The 14,919-nt window shown below is 46.0% G+C and overlaps 1 protein-coding gene and 1 long non-coding RNA gene across 2 annotated transcripts in view; one reads left to right on the top strand and one right to left on the bottom strand.

Annotated features, from left to right (window-relative positions):
* The window catches only part of LOC142748419 (uncharacterized), an 88,766-nt gene that overhangs the window by 2,983 nt on the left and 70,864 nt on the right, over window positions 1–14,919 (top strand). Inside the window, exon 2 of the long non-coding RNA XR_012882254.1 lies at window positions 4,514–4,665. This is a non-coding gene — a long non-coding RNA (uncharacterized LOC142748419). The remainder of the gene's footprint in view (window positions 1–4,513; window positions 4,666–14,919) is intronic.
* Window positions 1,396–12,935, bottom strand: LOC142748418 (transmembrane protein 272-like). The gene is made up of 6 exons (XM_075855515.1): window positions 12,858–12,935; window positions 10,389–10,449; window positions 6,998–7,125; window positions 5,873–5,923; window positions 4,551–4,748; window positions 1,396–1,680 (listed from the first exon to the last, which is right to left on the bottom strand). Exons 3-6 carry the CDS (start codon window positions 7,071–7,073, stop codon window positions 1,475–1,477), a joined length of 531 nt encoding a protein of 176 aa, XP_075711630.1. The 5' UTR covers window positions 7,074–7,125; window positions 10,389–10,449; window positions 12,858–12,935; the 3' UTR covers window positions 1,396–1,474.

Below are 14,919 nucleotides of genomic sequence, written 5' to 3'. Positions count from 1 at the left end.
CTTGGCAGTGCCCCCATGTCTCCAATAGTCACAGCAGTCTCCCCCATGTCCCCAGTAGTCAAGGCAGGTGCCTCCATGATCCCAGTACTCACAGCAGTCCCCCATATTCCCAGTAGTCACGGCAGTTCCCCATGTCCCCAAAAGTCACGGCATCCCCCCCCCCCATGTCACAGTAGACACAGCAGCCCGCCATGACCCCAGCAGTCACGGAAGTCCCTCCTCATGTTGCCAGTAGTCACGGCAGTCCCCTTATGTTCCCAGTAGTCACAGCAGTCCCCCACGTCCCCTGTAGTCACAGCAGTCCCCCTATGTCTCAAATAGTCACAGCAGTCTCCTCAGAGGTCACAGTAGTCCCCCCATGTCCCCGGTAATCGCTGACCACCAAATGTATAAAATGCAGGAAGCAAAACACTGTGGCCTGCGACAACTCGACCTGGTGACCGTGATATGTCTAGCACTGATAAATACTATATTTATTATCAACCACTAGGGGGAGGAGGGAGATCCCTCACTAGGGACTCCAATTGCAACCACCAAAAGCAGCATTAGGCCTTATTCACACGAGCGTGTCTGTTTTGCGTCCGAAAAAAATGGGCCATTTTTAATTCATATGACTGTCCGTGATTGGTCAGTGTGGTTTACGTATACCATCCCTTTTTCTTGTCCATGTTTGTCCTCTGCAAAGCAGTTCCTGGTTTTTCTACATTTCTGTAGCAACTGATGCGTGAAAAAAGGACAGAACACAGATGTTCAACTTAGATGTGATGGATAACAGCTGGATCCTGCGTGTCAGGGACACGCAAGGACCAGCACTCACCAAAGCCACCAGTCCTGCAGAACTGACGGATTCGGCTTTGACCGCACGATACAGCTTCTATGTATTCAGGATACATAGAAGCTGTATCTCAAAAAGTAATTTTTTTTTTCTATAAAAAACAATTAAAAAGTTGTTTAAAACAAAATAAAACATTGATTCAGTTCCCTATGATAACACTGATCTGCCACGTCTTCTCTCTGTCCTTATGGGCACTACATATGTAATTGCTCATTATTCGGGGAAAACATGTACATTGAAGGAAAGAGCAAAGAACAAAAGAAGCCTCCAGGGCCCTGATTGGTGCCGTCTTCCAAGGATCTGACTTTTAAATCCAACAATGTCCATACAAGAAGTAGAAAAGAGAGGCAGCACTCCGAACAGATGTCGTCAGAAAAGTGGATTTATTCTCCCATCAGTGCAGTAACCAGTGCAACGTTTCGGCAGCTCAATGCAGCCTCTGTCAGGCTTGACGTTGCACTGTTTACTGCACTGATGGGACAATAAATCCATTTTTCTGACGACATCTTTTTGGAGTGCTGCCTCTCTTTTCTACATCTTGTATGTACATTGAAGGGGCTTTCTCAGATTTTGAAGACCATTTGCAGAAGTTGATAACAAGGACAAAAACAGTCCCTGGACGATACTAGTTATGAGGTTTTAGTTGCGGCTACCCCCAAAAATCGACCATTTCAGGATATATAGACCCAGCAGTAAACAGAGGTAGGTGCATAGCAAGACTAAGAAGCACAGGTGGCACAGGGTTATCGTCCAGAAGGCATACAGGTACAGCACCCGGTTACATCGCTTCAGGCTTGATGGATTGTCCCAGGGTTCATGGGTCAGAGAATATATCCACACATTACCTGTACAGGAGAGAGAGGAGAGTGAACCTCGTGGTAGTGACAAACATTCCCCAACTTGTAACATGTAACTCTCTCTATCTAGAAACTAGTAATCCCTCTGCTATCCTCCCAGGAACTACCTGCACTCTCTATACTGTAACTCCCTCTGCTATCCTCCCACGAACTGTCTGCACTCTCTATACTGTAACTTCCTCTGCTATCCTCCCACGAACTGTCTGCACTCTCTATACTGTAACTCTCTCTGCTATCCTCCCACGAACTGTCTGCACTCTCTATACTGTAACTTCCTCTGCTATCCTCCCACGAACTGTCTGCACTCTCTATACTGTAACTCTCTCTGCTATCCTCCCAGGAACTGCCTGCACTCTCTATACTGTAACTCCCTCTGCTATCCTCCCACGAACTGTCTGCACTCTCTATACTGTAACTTCCTCTGCTATCCTCCCAGGAACTGTCTGCACTCTCTATACGGTAACTCCCTCTGCTATCCTCCCACGAACTGTCTGCACTCTCTATACTGTAACTCCCTCTGCTATCCTCCCAGTAACTGTCTGCACTCTCTATACTATAACTAGCTCTGCTATCCTCCCAGGAACTGTCTGCACTCTCTATTCTGTAACTCTCTTTGCTATCCTCCCAGGATCTGTCTGCACCCTCTATACTGTAACTCTCTCTGCTATCCTCCCAGGATCTGTCTGCACCCTCTATACTGTACCTCCCTCTACTATCCTCCCAGGAGCTGTCTGCACTCTCTATACTGTAACTCTCTCTGCTATCCTCCCGGATCTGTCTGCACTCTCTATGCTGTTATACTCTGCTATCCTTCCATGAACTGTCTGCACTCTCTACACTGTAACTCCCTCTGCTATCCTCCCAGGAACTGTCTGCACTCTCTATACTGTAAATCCCTCTACTATCCTCCCAGGAACTGCCTGTACTCTCTATACTGTAACTCCCTCTGCTATCCTCCCAGGAACTGTCTGTACTCTCTATCCTGTAACTTCCTCTGCTATCCTCCCAGGAACTGTCTGCACTCTCTATGCTGTAACTCTCTCTGGTATCCTCCCAGGAACTGTCTGCATTCTCTATACTGTAACTTCCCTCTGCTATCCCCCAGGAACTGTCTGCACTCTCTATCCTGTAACTCCCTCTGCTATCCTCCCAGGAACTGTCTGCACTCTCTATACTGTAACTCTCTCTGCTATCCTCCCAGGAACTGTCTGCACTCGCTATACTGTAACTCCCTCTGCTATCCCCCCAGGAACTGTTTCCACTCGCTATACTGTAACTCCCTCTACTATCCTCCCAGGAACTGCCTGCACTCTATACTGTAACTCCCTCTGCTATCCTCCCAGGAACTGTCTGCACTCTCTATACTGTAACTCTCTCTGCTATCCTCCCAGGAACTGTCTGCACTCGCTATACTGTAACTCCCTCTGCTATCCCCCCAGGAACTGTCTCCACTCGCTATACTGTAACTCCCTCTACTATCCTCCCAGGAACTGCCTGCACTCTATACTGTAACCACCTCTGCTATCCTCCCAGGAACTGCCTGCACTCTATACTGTAACTCCCTCTGCTATCCTCCCAGGAACTGTCTGCACTCTCTATACTGTAACTCCCTCTACTATCCTCCCAGGATCTGTCTGCACTCTCTATACTATAACTCTCTCTTATATCCTCCCAGGATCTGTCTGCACTCTCTATACTGTAACTACCTCTACTATCCTCCCAGGATCTGTCTGCACTCTCTATACTATAACTCTCTCTGCTATCCTCCCAGGAACTAGCTGCATATACTCCCTATTCTGTAACTTTACCCAGAACACATGAGCTGGTATCATTGCTTGGTATAATCACTTGATATCTGTCCGCGATGTGCCACATTAACAAGTTCACCTAAAAGTGAACTTCCTTAAAGATTTGCAAACCCAAAATTAACCAAGAGTCACAACACAGGTGAAATCTGGCCCACAAATGTAGATATTTGTTGGGGTTGGAGTTTTCCTCGACCAACAGGACATTATACAACAGTATAATGCCATTCACGCCAGTGTTTGCCTTGTGACACCTTTTGTTCAGAAATGAAGTACCAGTGTTTTAGAAACTTAAAGGGGTTGTCCATTACTGAACAACTGATGACATATCCACCGGATAGTTCATCAGTACATGATCTGTGGTTGTCCAGCACCCGGAGCCTGCACCGTTAGGCCGCACCGGCTGCATACGAGCAGCGGACGTACATGCCCGAAGCAGTTGGCTCCAGCCACTGAACAGTGGCCGAGCTGTCGTACTGCAGCTCTGCTCCTATTCAAGTGGATAGGAGCAGATCTGCAGTTCGGCAGCACGGCCGCGATACTATGTACGGAGCCAACTGCTTCCGACTCTGTACATAGCATAATGGGCCATAACATCCGGTGCCCGGAGGCAGCCGGAGCGGCTTAACGGTGCGGGATCCGGGTATCGGACCCTCACCGATAATATACTGATTACTTATCTGGTGGATAGGTCATCAGTAGTAGGAAGATGGACAACCCCTTTAAGTGATATGCTGTAAATATTTGCACTTGTACTACATCCCAGAATGAACTACTAGGCCAGAGACATACAGGGGAACCTGACTAAATAGGCAGCAAAATGGATGATGAGTTATACCTTGAATCGGCCATTATTTAGTGAGTCAACAAAAAATTGGGTGTAATTATGGTGATTAACAAACTTATGGCACTCAATGCCAGTCTGCTGCATAGAAAGTTAACAAGGTATTAACCTGTATTTAAAATGACATGGCGTCTAGCGATGAAGGTATTAATTTAGCCCCTTTTCTCAATAGTCCAAGGCTTCCATGTTGCCGAATCTATGATAGTTACCTGCTATGAAGAAGGCAAAGAGGAATAAGAGCATTACACCCTGGGCACAAAGGTTGGCAAGATTGACAGATGTGACCTGATCCTCATCTATACATGGCAGGCAGGTCATGGAGAGGTACAGTAGACATGCCACCCCTGAAATGATGAGATAGTATGGAATGAGGTACTGCCCGGGGCAGTCATTTATGTAGATTACTCCTGGGAGTGGAAACAGAAAAAAACATATAAGAGAACAATATTAAGACATGAATATAAATTGATTTTTTTTTTCCTTGTTTGACTGATCAAGTTAGTCCATTGTTTGTGTTCTCTTCACTATATTTTCCCATTTTTCACGTTGGAACATCAGTCATCAAATGTGAACGACACTCCCCCAAACATAATTAATTCCTATACTGCAATATTTATAGTTTATCTGAAGTATAATGTAGTTATAATATCCAGGTACATGTGTTCCCGCAGATCTATCGTTCTGTGATCATTTGAAAAAAAACATATCTTTGTCCTGTAAGATAAGTTTATCTGCATAAAATGTTACAAAGTTTTATTTCATGATTTATCCATGTTTTATTTTAGTTATGTTTTTTATTTTCTGTGCTCTATTTAGTCTATATCCCTTACTTACAGTTTTGTGCAGGGGAGACATAATTTGTGTCTTCCCTGTCTCAGTACTGAAACAGATCACTTTTATTAGGTTTCCGATGTACCTGTACAAAAGAAGGGGAGACAGGTTATGTCTCTCCTGCCCTGTCCTATCAATGTCTAAGTGGCATGTATGTAGCGATCAGATAGATAAATTAATGTCTCAGTGGGTGAAACAAGTATAGAAACAAAAATCTGTTCTTGGCTGGACACTGTCAGCAAGCAGCCTAGATAGAGTCGTAACTTGAAGCTCCTGGGCCACAATGCAAAAACTGTAACAGGGCCCCCCAACTATTACTCATTATTTCTAGTATTGGTCTCCTCATATATGCTACATTTGTGTCTTGTATGCGACCTAGAGCGTCTCTCTCTCTGGAGGACCTGACGCATATGTGCCAATGGGCACCATGTAATTCCTCATTTTTCCTGTGGGGGCAGTGCAGGGGAATTCAATACTTTTTGCTAGGTTCCCCACAGATTACAGCTGATTGTTGGGACATCTTATTTGGGGTGTGCCAATCAGACCCACAGCCCATTCACAATTCTACATTCTTGTGCACCAAATGAACTAAATAGAGACATCTGATAAGAATGACAGATCTGTCAACAGCAGCTTGTTGATGTTTTCCAGATGCCATTTAATTTCCATTTTTGGAATTGTGGACAGAGGGGAGACTCACCGATCGTGATGCTGGCGATATTTATCCCAACAAGGAGGCATTTCAAAGCAACTGGAGGAAGAAGAAACAGGAAATCATACACAAGAACAGGGGTCACTCATGAGCCTCTGGGGGCTACGGCTGAAGTGATCTATAAAGCGACAGAACCATTTTAGGCTCTTGGCTTGTGGACATTTTGATATCAACCAATCCTGATGCATAGGCTGAACAGGTCCAAAGACCCTCAAAAGCTCAACTTTTATCCCCTGGGCCTCCGATGCAAAATCTGTAACAGGGCAACCCTCCTTCCATGTGCCATTTATAATACTGGTGACGTCCTATGTGGGAGAGAGCCCTATGGGCCCCTTCAGGCACCAGGGACCTCAGTGGAACGGTTTCTTCTGCAACCCATATAGCTACGCCCATGTAAACCCATATAGAAGATGCCATAAGAGTGTCCCTTTGGGCACGGGTACATTGGTATACTTTTTTTTTAATGTATAGGAAATGCAGCCAGTGTTTTCTCTGAATGTAGCCCCATAACATGATGTGAACAGAGCCTTAAAGGGTAAATAAACTTTTAAAAACTTTTTACATGTCAGAAGTTTTGATCGGTGAGCGTCCGAGCACTGAAACCCCCGCCGATTGCTAAAACGAAGTGGCTGTGCCGCTTTGTTTCTGATCGGCTCTCCTCGGAGCAGTGTGCGGGCTAATTGGAAAGTCTATGAATCTGTACACCACTCGCTTGGCTTTACAAGGAATGCCAATCAGAAACTAAGTGGCACAGCGCTTCTGCCGCTTCGTTTTAGAGATCGGTGGTGGTCTCAGTGCTCGGATCCACACAGATCAAAACTTCTGACATGTCAAAAGTTTTTTCAAAGTTCAATTACCCTTTAGCTGTTTCTTAGTGGCCTCCCTCATGAGTGCTCCCAGTTTTTGAGCAGCCTTCTCTGTCTATACCATAATCTTTGTCTGACTTTGACTCTTGAGGGATATTCAATGATTGGAATTTTTTTTATCCATCCCCTGACTGGGACTTTTCAATGCCAGCTCTATGGAAACACTACAAATAGCTTTCATGGGGGATATCAGTATTAACTATGTGGCCTCATGGTCACTCTATATACACTTATTATATACACTTACTTGAAACGGACTTTGGCAATAATGAATCCTGAATGACGCTCAGCAGTGGGGTGCGGGGACTGTCAGCACCATCCATCTTATTGGCTCTAGAACTTCTTAGAGGATGTTCTTGTACAGAATGAGGGAACCTGTGTAAGAATGGGGCACAGTACAGTTTATGTCAGAGAAATCTGATCATTGTATGGTATTGGCTGTCAGCAGCCTAGAGGTGGCCATAGAGGGTCTATCAAAAGTATTCACACCCCCTTTCTTGGACTTATCATGTTTTATTATGTAAGATCGTTGAATCTGTCATGTTGGGGGTCGATAGTTTTCTGGAAAAAAAAATCTTCAAATTGCAGTTCTCTTGCAGTCTGCAGCTGGATTTTGCTGAATTAATTTTACCCTCTACCATCGCAAGTTTTCCAGGACCTGCTTCACGTTTGATGTGCTGCTGTGTTTTTGATGGTCTGCGATGTCTGACGTGTGTAATGTATAGCATTTATATAAGCGAAAAGTTCAATTTACCAGTCCATCCCCTAACCGGTACTTTTTTATTAGCCCTGTTATCGAGTTATGTATACTGGTTTTATATCTTCATGGTATCATTTTTGCCCGGAAAGTCATTTTTGCTGATATTCTTTCATTTAGGTGGCCCCAAAGTTGTTTGGCCGGCTTTCAGTCAATTACCATACGGACAAAACCACACAAAACTTGTATGTTAATAGACCTTCTATCTGGCCAAAGTAGGTGGACACCTGACCATCACACCTATATAAGTTGTTGGACATCCCATTTCAGTATTTATATGGAGTTGGTCCCCCCTTTGTGGCTATGACACCCTTCACTCTTCTGGGAAGGTTTTCTACAAGATTTTGGAGGGTTTCTGTGTATTCAGCCAGAAGAGCATTTGTGGGGCCAGGCATTGAGGTTGGAGAAGGTCTGGATCACAATCGGCATTTCAATTCATCCCAAAGGTATTGGATAAGGTTGAGGTCAGGACTCTTTGCAACCACTCGAGTTCCTCTAAACGAAACTCCTCACACCTTGACTTTATGGACCTTGCTTTGTGTACTGGGGAGCAGTCATGCTGGAACTGGAAAGGCCGAACCCCAAACTGTTACCACAAAGTTAGAAGCTACAATTGTTTAAAATGTCTCTCTATGTTGTGGTATTAACCCTCCACTCTAAATAAGGGGCCGAACCCTGAAAAATAGCACCAGATAATTGTACTTCCTCCACCACATGATACAGTAAGGGACTATGTATTCCGGTAGGCAACGTTCTCCTGGCATCCGCCAAATCCAGATTCCTCCATCAGACTGCCAGATAGTGAGCCGTGATTTATCACTCCAGGGAACACGCTGTTCCAGAGTTCAGTGACGACGTGCTTTCCATGACTACAGCCAACATTTGGCATTGTGCATGGTGATCTTCGACTTGTGTGTAGCGACCATAGAAACACATTACAGGAAGCTCTGGACGCACAGTTCTGAAGATGATGTCACTTCCAGAGGCAGTGGGGTTCTCTGTAGTGAGTTATATAACCGAGGTTAGGTGATTTTTACATGTCACGCTTCAGCACTCGGCCACTCACTTTTTTTTGCATGGTATATCGATTCATGGCTGAGCTGTTGTTACTCCTAGATGCTTCCACTTCACAATAATATCACTTACAGATGACTGGTGCAGATCTATCAGATAATAATAACACTTACAGGTGACCAGGGCAGATCTAGCAGATAATAATAACACTTACAGGTGACCAGGGCAGATCTAGCAGATAATAATAGCACTTACAGGTGATCGGGGCAGATCTAGCTTATAATAATAAGCACTTACAGGTGATCGGGGCAGATCTAGCAGATAATAATAGCACTTACAGGTGGCCAGGGCAGATCTAGCAGATAATAATAACACTTACAGGTGACCAGGGCAGATCTAGCAGATAATAATAGCACTTACAGGTGATCGGGGCAGATCTAGCAGATAATAATAGCACTTACAGGTGATCGGGACAGATCTAGCTTATAATAATAAGCACTTACAGGTGATCGGGGCAGATCTAGCAGATAATAATAGCACTTACAGGTGGCCAGGGAAGATCTAGCAGATAATAATAACACTTACAGGTGATCGGGACAGATCTAGCATATAATAATAAGCACTTACAGGTGACCGGGGCAGATCAAGCAGATAATAATAGCACTTACAGGTGACCGGGTCAGATCTAGCAGATAATAATAGCACTTACAGGTGATCGGGGCAGATCTAGCAGATAATAATAGCACTTACAGGTGGCCAGGGCAGATCTAGCAGATAATAACACTTACATGTGACCGGGGCAGATCTAGCAGATAATAATAACACTTACAGGTGACCGGGGCAGATCTAGCAGATAATAATAACACAGGTGACCGGGGCAGATGTAGCAGATAATAATGACACAGGTGACCGGGGCAGATCAGAAATGTCACCACCAGACTTAAGGTAAAGATGGCGTCATATGACGTAAAGTCGCTGTGCTCTTCAGTTCGGCCCATGCTACTAGCAATGTTTGTCTATGGAGATTGTATGGCTGTGTGCTTGATTTTATGCTCCTGTTTGCAATGAATGTGGCTGAAACACCTGAACTCAATAATTAGAAGGCGGACCAAATACGTTAGACCATATAGTGTATCTGTACTGGTATATGTAATGGCCGTATATGAGAAGATCCGGTCTATGAGGCATCCCGCTGTGCTAAGATGGAATAAGGATAGTGTATAAACATTTAGTAAAATCTCCATGTGGGGTATCAGCAGCATTTATTCTCTCCTCTACACACACATGAATGGCCGGATGTATACTGATTGTCAGACCTGCCTGTGTATGGCCATATTATCACATACATCCGGGTATACACTGAGGGCGTCTACACTGGGCAAAGAACGAGGCCAAAATATCTACATCTAGTTTTTAAGATTCAAACATCCCTTTACGTTATTCTAAAAAAGAAACCCTTCACAAAGCTAGACGGGCCGCTCCACCTGCTGCCATGCCCCACCACCCGGAGGACTGTGGAAGTAACTGATGCCAACCCCAACTGGAGGGCTGAACATCGGATGCCTTTAGTACCCACCAGTTTTAAGCTTTTCTGGCATTGCCAGGTTTTGTTTAACCCTTCACGTCCATGTGGACAATTCACCACCCGGTTTTTGCCGCACAGGTCCCAACGGAGATGCAACTATCTAAGACTGGGCCCCCTCTTTCCAAGTGCCCCGTAGCAGACGCAAGTATCATATGTGATGTATGACTAAAGAACTCCACTGGCCTATTCATTTTTGGCAGATATCTATCAGTTTATGGACCCGGAACCTCCAGGACCCATTAATGTTGTATTTTCTAGATCATAAAAAACATGAATGCTCACCGGACCCAGACGAAACATGGAACATGGAGGACTCGTGGTCACTGGGTCTCACTCTGTGCAACTGAAAGTAAATAACCACAAGATCACCATCATCTGACATGTACTTCCTCTACATGAGCGTGTGACCGGGCAGGAAAGAGAGAAGGGGGTGATAGAGATCTGTAAAACCCATATACCGCACTACAACCCCCATCATGTAATGTTACTGAGAATCCTCATACAGTCATCTCCAGGGACAGTGCAAGGCTGGGCTATGTATCTAATCCTATCATATGTCATACTGTCTGCTGAGCCAATGTATCTAATCCTATCATGTGTGATACTGTCTGCTGAGCCAGTGTATATAATCCTATCATGTGTGATACTGTCTGCTGAGCCACTGTATCTAATCCTATCATGTGTGATACTGTACGCTGAGCCAATGTATCTAAACCTATTATGTTTGACACTGTATGCTGAGCCAATGTATCTAAGCCTATCATATGTGATAGTGTCTGCTGAACATATGTATCTAAGCTTATTATGTGTGATACTGTATGCTTAACCAATGTATTTAAGCCTATCATGCCTGATATTGTCTGCTGAGCAGCTGTATCTAAACCTGACATGTGTGATACTGTCTACTGAGTCAATGTATCTGTCTATCATGTGCGATACTGTCTGCTGAGCCATTGTATCTAATCCTATTATGTGCGATACTGTCTGCTAAACTTCTATATCTAAGCGTTTCATGTGCGTTACTGTCTGCTGAGCCAATGTATCTAAGGGTATGTTCACACGGCCAAATTTCAGACGTATACGAGGCGTATTATGCCTCGTTTTACGTCTGAAAATACGGCTCCAATACGTCGGCAAACATCTGCCCATTCATTTGAATGGGTTTGCCGACGTACTGTGCAGACGACCTGTTATTTACGCGTCGTCGTTTGACAGCTGTCAGGGTATGTTCACACGAGGGCGTCCGTTACGGCTGAAATTACGGGGATGTTTCAGCCTGAAAACATCCCCGTAATTTCAGCCGTACCGGCATGTGCAGGCGCTTGAACGCCGCGTCCATTACGGCCGTAATTAGCGCTGCTATTCATTGGAGTTAATGAATATCGGCTCTAATTACGGCCAAAGAAGTGACAGGTCACTTCTTCTACGCGGGCGTCTATTTAAGCGCCGTCATTTGACAGCGGCGCGTAAATATACGCCTCATGTGAACAGACAAACGTCTGCCCATTGCTTTCAATGGGCAGATGTTTGTCAGCGCTATTGAGGCGCTATTTTCGGGCGTAATTCGGGGCAAAAACGCCCGATTTACGTCCGTAAATAGGCCGTGTGAACATACCCTCAAACGACGACGCGTAAAAATACAGCCTCGTCAAAAGAAGTGCAGGACACTTCTTTGGACGTTTTTGGAGCTGTTTTCTCATAGACTCCAATGAAAACAGCTCCAAAAACGGACGTAAAAAACGCAGCGAAAACGGCGCTAAAAACGCCGCGAAAAATGCGAGTTGGTAAAAAAACGTCTGAAAAGCAGGGTCTGTTTTCCCTTGAAAACAGCTCTGGATTTTCAGACGTTTTTGTTGACTACGTGTGAACATACCCTAAACGTATAATTTTTGATACTGTCTGCAAAGTCGTGGATCTAAGCCTATATTGTGTGATACTGTCTGCTGAGCTGGTGTTTCTAATTTTATCATGTGTAATACTGTCTGCTGAGCTGGTGTATCTAAGCCTATCATGTGTGATACTGTCTGCTGAGCCATTGTATCTAATCCTATTATGTGCGATACTGTCTGCTAAACTTCTATATCTAAGCGTTTCATGTGCGTTACTGTCTGCTGAGCCAATGTATCTAAGCCTATCATGTGTGATACTGTGTGCAGAGGCGTGTATCTAAGCCTATCATGTGTGATACTGTCTGCTGAGCTGGTGTATCTAATCCTATTGTGTGATATTGTCTGTAGAGCCAATGTATCTAATCCTATCATCTGTGATACTGACTGCTGACTCAATGTTTTTAAGCCTTTCACTAGTGATCTGGGCCGCCATCAGAAATTTCTGGGCGCCACACATTCAGGGCATTTCTCCTACCGCTATTACCAGGGGGTGGCAACAGAAAGTGTCCGAGGGGGACAGGGGTGGGACGCATATTGGCAGGGGCTTTGTGGAGGGGAAGGGCAGAGACCGTAGTTGGCATGGGCTCTGTTCAGGGAGAAGGGGGAGAGACTAGGTGGTACGGTGCTGTGGGGGGAGGCTGAGAAAGCAGAAAGGGGCAGGAGTGAGGCCTGGGGTAAATGCCCCCTAACAGGGGCTCTGTGGAGGGGCAGAAGAGAGAATGGTGGGCATGGGCCGTGTCGCGGGCCACCGAGGATAGACACTGTGTTGGGAAAAGGGGGATGTAGGTGAACGGGGGGGGGGGGGACGACATAAAAAAAATCATTGCCCTTAAGCTGCTGCTTTTGAACAGCAGTCACTCACCCAGACGTAGTTGTGGCTGCGGCAGGCTCTTAGATCTTCCACGCCTGACAGAAGCGTCCGCCTCCTCTTCACACGTGGCATTCACCTGCGTAGACACCAGATCCTTAAATTAACTCACAACCCCGACCAGAACCCTAAATGAATACACAGCCACCATCAGACCCCCGAACAGACCCCTAAATTAATTTAGACACCAGACCAGACCCTTAAATTATTTCAGGCCCTGTCTGACAATCCTGACCCTGGGGCCCTGCTACACAAGTCTGACACTGGTCTCCATCAGGATGTTGTGTACGTCATGGCGCCAGTGTCAGGAGGAATCGCCCCTCCAATATAATAAAGCCCTTTACCTACCACTGGGGATAACGTCATATGGGTGGCGGCAGTGAACAGCAGCGGGGAACGGGACACTTATTTTATTTTTTTCGTGGGCGAGATACTGTCTGCTGAAGCAATGTATCTAAACCTATCATGTGTGATACTGTCTGCTGAAGTGCTGTATCTAAACCTATCATGTGTGATACTGTCTGCTGAGCTTGTGTAGCTAAGCCTGTCATGTGTGATACTGCCTGCTGAGCCGCTGTATCTAATCCTACCATGTGTGATACTGTCTGCTGAACTTGTGTAGCTAAGCCTGTCATGTGTGATACTGTCTGCTGAGCCACTGTATCTAAACCTATCATGTGTGATACTGTCTGCTGAGCTGCTGTATCTAATCCTATCATGTGTGATACTGTCTGCTGAGCTTGTGTAGCTAAGCCTGTCATGTGTGATACTGTCTGCTGAGCTTGTGTATTCTACATGGGCCAATACCTATCCTTTGTTAGGATCATTGCTTTGCATCGGTGTTATTAATGCTGGCAACATTAATGGATGCCAGTGTCAGCGGAGTGGGAACTGCCATCCTGGGTGGTTAGACAGCTTTGTTCTTCCTACTCTCTTTTTGGGGCGCCGCCACCTCCAGAAGCTCGCCCTGGGCTTCCTCCTACTCCGAAGAGGAAGAGGTGTTATCAAGGTGTTACTTGCAATCTCGGGACCTGGGCTGGGTAGCGGGACTCACACAGCGAGCTGACCCCGGTTCATCTCCAAAGGAAAAGCCCTTGAGGCACAATGGAGATTGAAGCTGTCTGAACTCAGCCATCAGTGCTCCCCCTGGTGGCTGCTGTCACTGTCCTCCCCCCGAGCTGGCAGACTGCAACTAGATGGCATTATTGCCTGACTTGAGGTGGACCCGCTGTACGGGGGCTGCTTATGTTGTTGCAGACTTTCCCCAGGTGAATCCTGCTGGTCATCATCACCAACTTCTACGTCCTCCTCTTTCACCTGGCCTTCCTGCTGAAGCCCCTACAGCTTTCTTACTTTCTCCTCTTGCATTTTCTGGAAACGTTCATCCTTCTCCAACATCTTAAAGAGGCCACTATTTTTTATTTATTTTTTAAATAGAGGGTCGTTGCCTCCAAGTTCTTGATTTTGGCTACAGCTGCAGACAGCTCCTGTCTCTTATTGCCTGAAGCAACATTTGTCAGGGCACTCACCTCACGCCGCAGCTCCTGCTGGAGCCTCCAGAGAGTTTTACTCGATTCCTCATTCTCGGTCAGGTGTTCTATGACTCGAGAGCAGTGGCGTAACTACCGCTGTAGCAGCTGTAGCAGACGCTACGGGGCCCGTAGCATGAGGGGGGCCGTGCCGCCCTCCGGCACGGCCCCCCCATGGCTGGAGGCTCCGCTAGCAGCCGCTACGGCTGCTACAGCGCAACGCCACTGAAGGGATTGTTCCTACAAAAGACATGCATCCCCTATCCACAGGAGAGGGGATACATGTGTGATCGCTGGGACGCCCGGCCGAAAGTCATGACAAACCTCAGACTTTCGGGGTCTGTCGGCAGCTCCATAGAAATTAATTGTGGAGCGGTTGCGCTTGTGCGCATGCGTGACCAGCGCTCCTTTCATTTATATTGAGCTGCGCAGACCCCGGAAGTCCGAGGTTCGTCATGGAGAACTTCGGGGGACTTTCGGTCCCCCGTTCTCCTTATCACTGCCAGCGATCACACATGTATCCCCTA

This window comes from Rhinoderma darwinii, chromosome 3, assembly GCF_050947455.1.
Source record: "Rhinoderma darwinii isolate aRhiDar2 chromosome 3, aRhiDar2.hap1, whole genome shotgun sequence".
In the NCBI taxonomy this organism is placed as follows: domain Eukaryota; kingdom Metazoa; phylum Chordata; class Amphibia; order Anura; family Rhinodermatidae; genus Rhinoderma; species Rhinoderma darwinii.
Note: the sequence above shows the minus strand (reverse complement) of the source record. Positions and strands in the feature narration are given on the sequence as shown.

What these genes read in the sequence shown, in the direction of transcription:
- LOC142748418 (XM_075855515.1), bottom strand. Translation starts at nt 7,073, where the DNA reads ATGGATGGTGCTGACAGTCCCCGCACCCCACTGCTGAGCGTCATTCAG. An exon ending in ATTGCCAAAGTCCGTTTCAA is followed by an intron (nt 5,924 to 6,997) that starts GTAAGTGTATAT and finishes TTCTTCCTCCAG; the next exon opens with TTGCTTTGAAATGCCTCCTT. An exon ending in CTTTGCCTTCTTCATAGCAG is followed by an intron (nt 1,681 to 4,550) that starts GTAACTATCATA and finishes TCTCCTGTACAG; the next exon opens with GTAATGTGTGGATATATTCT.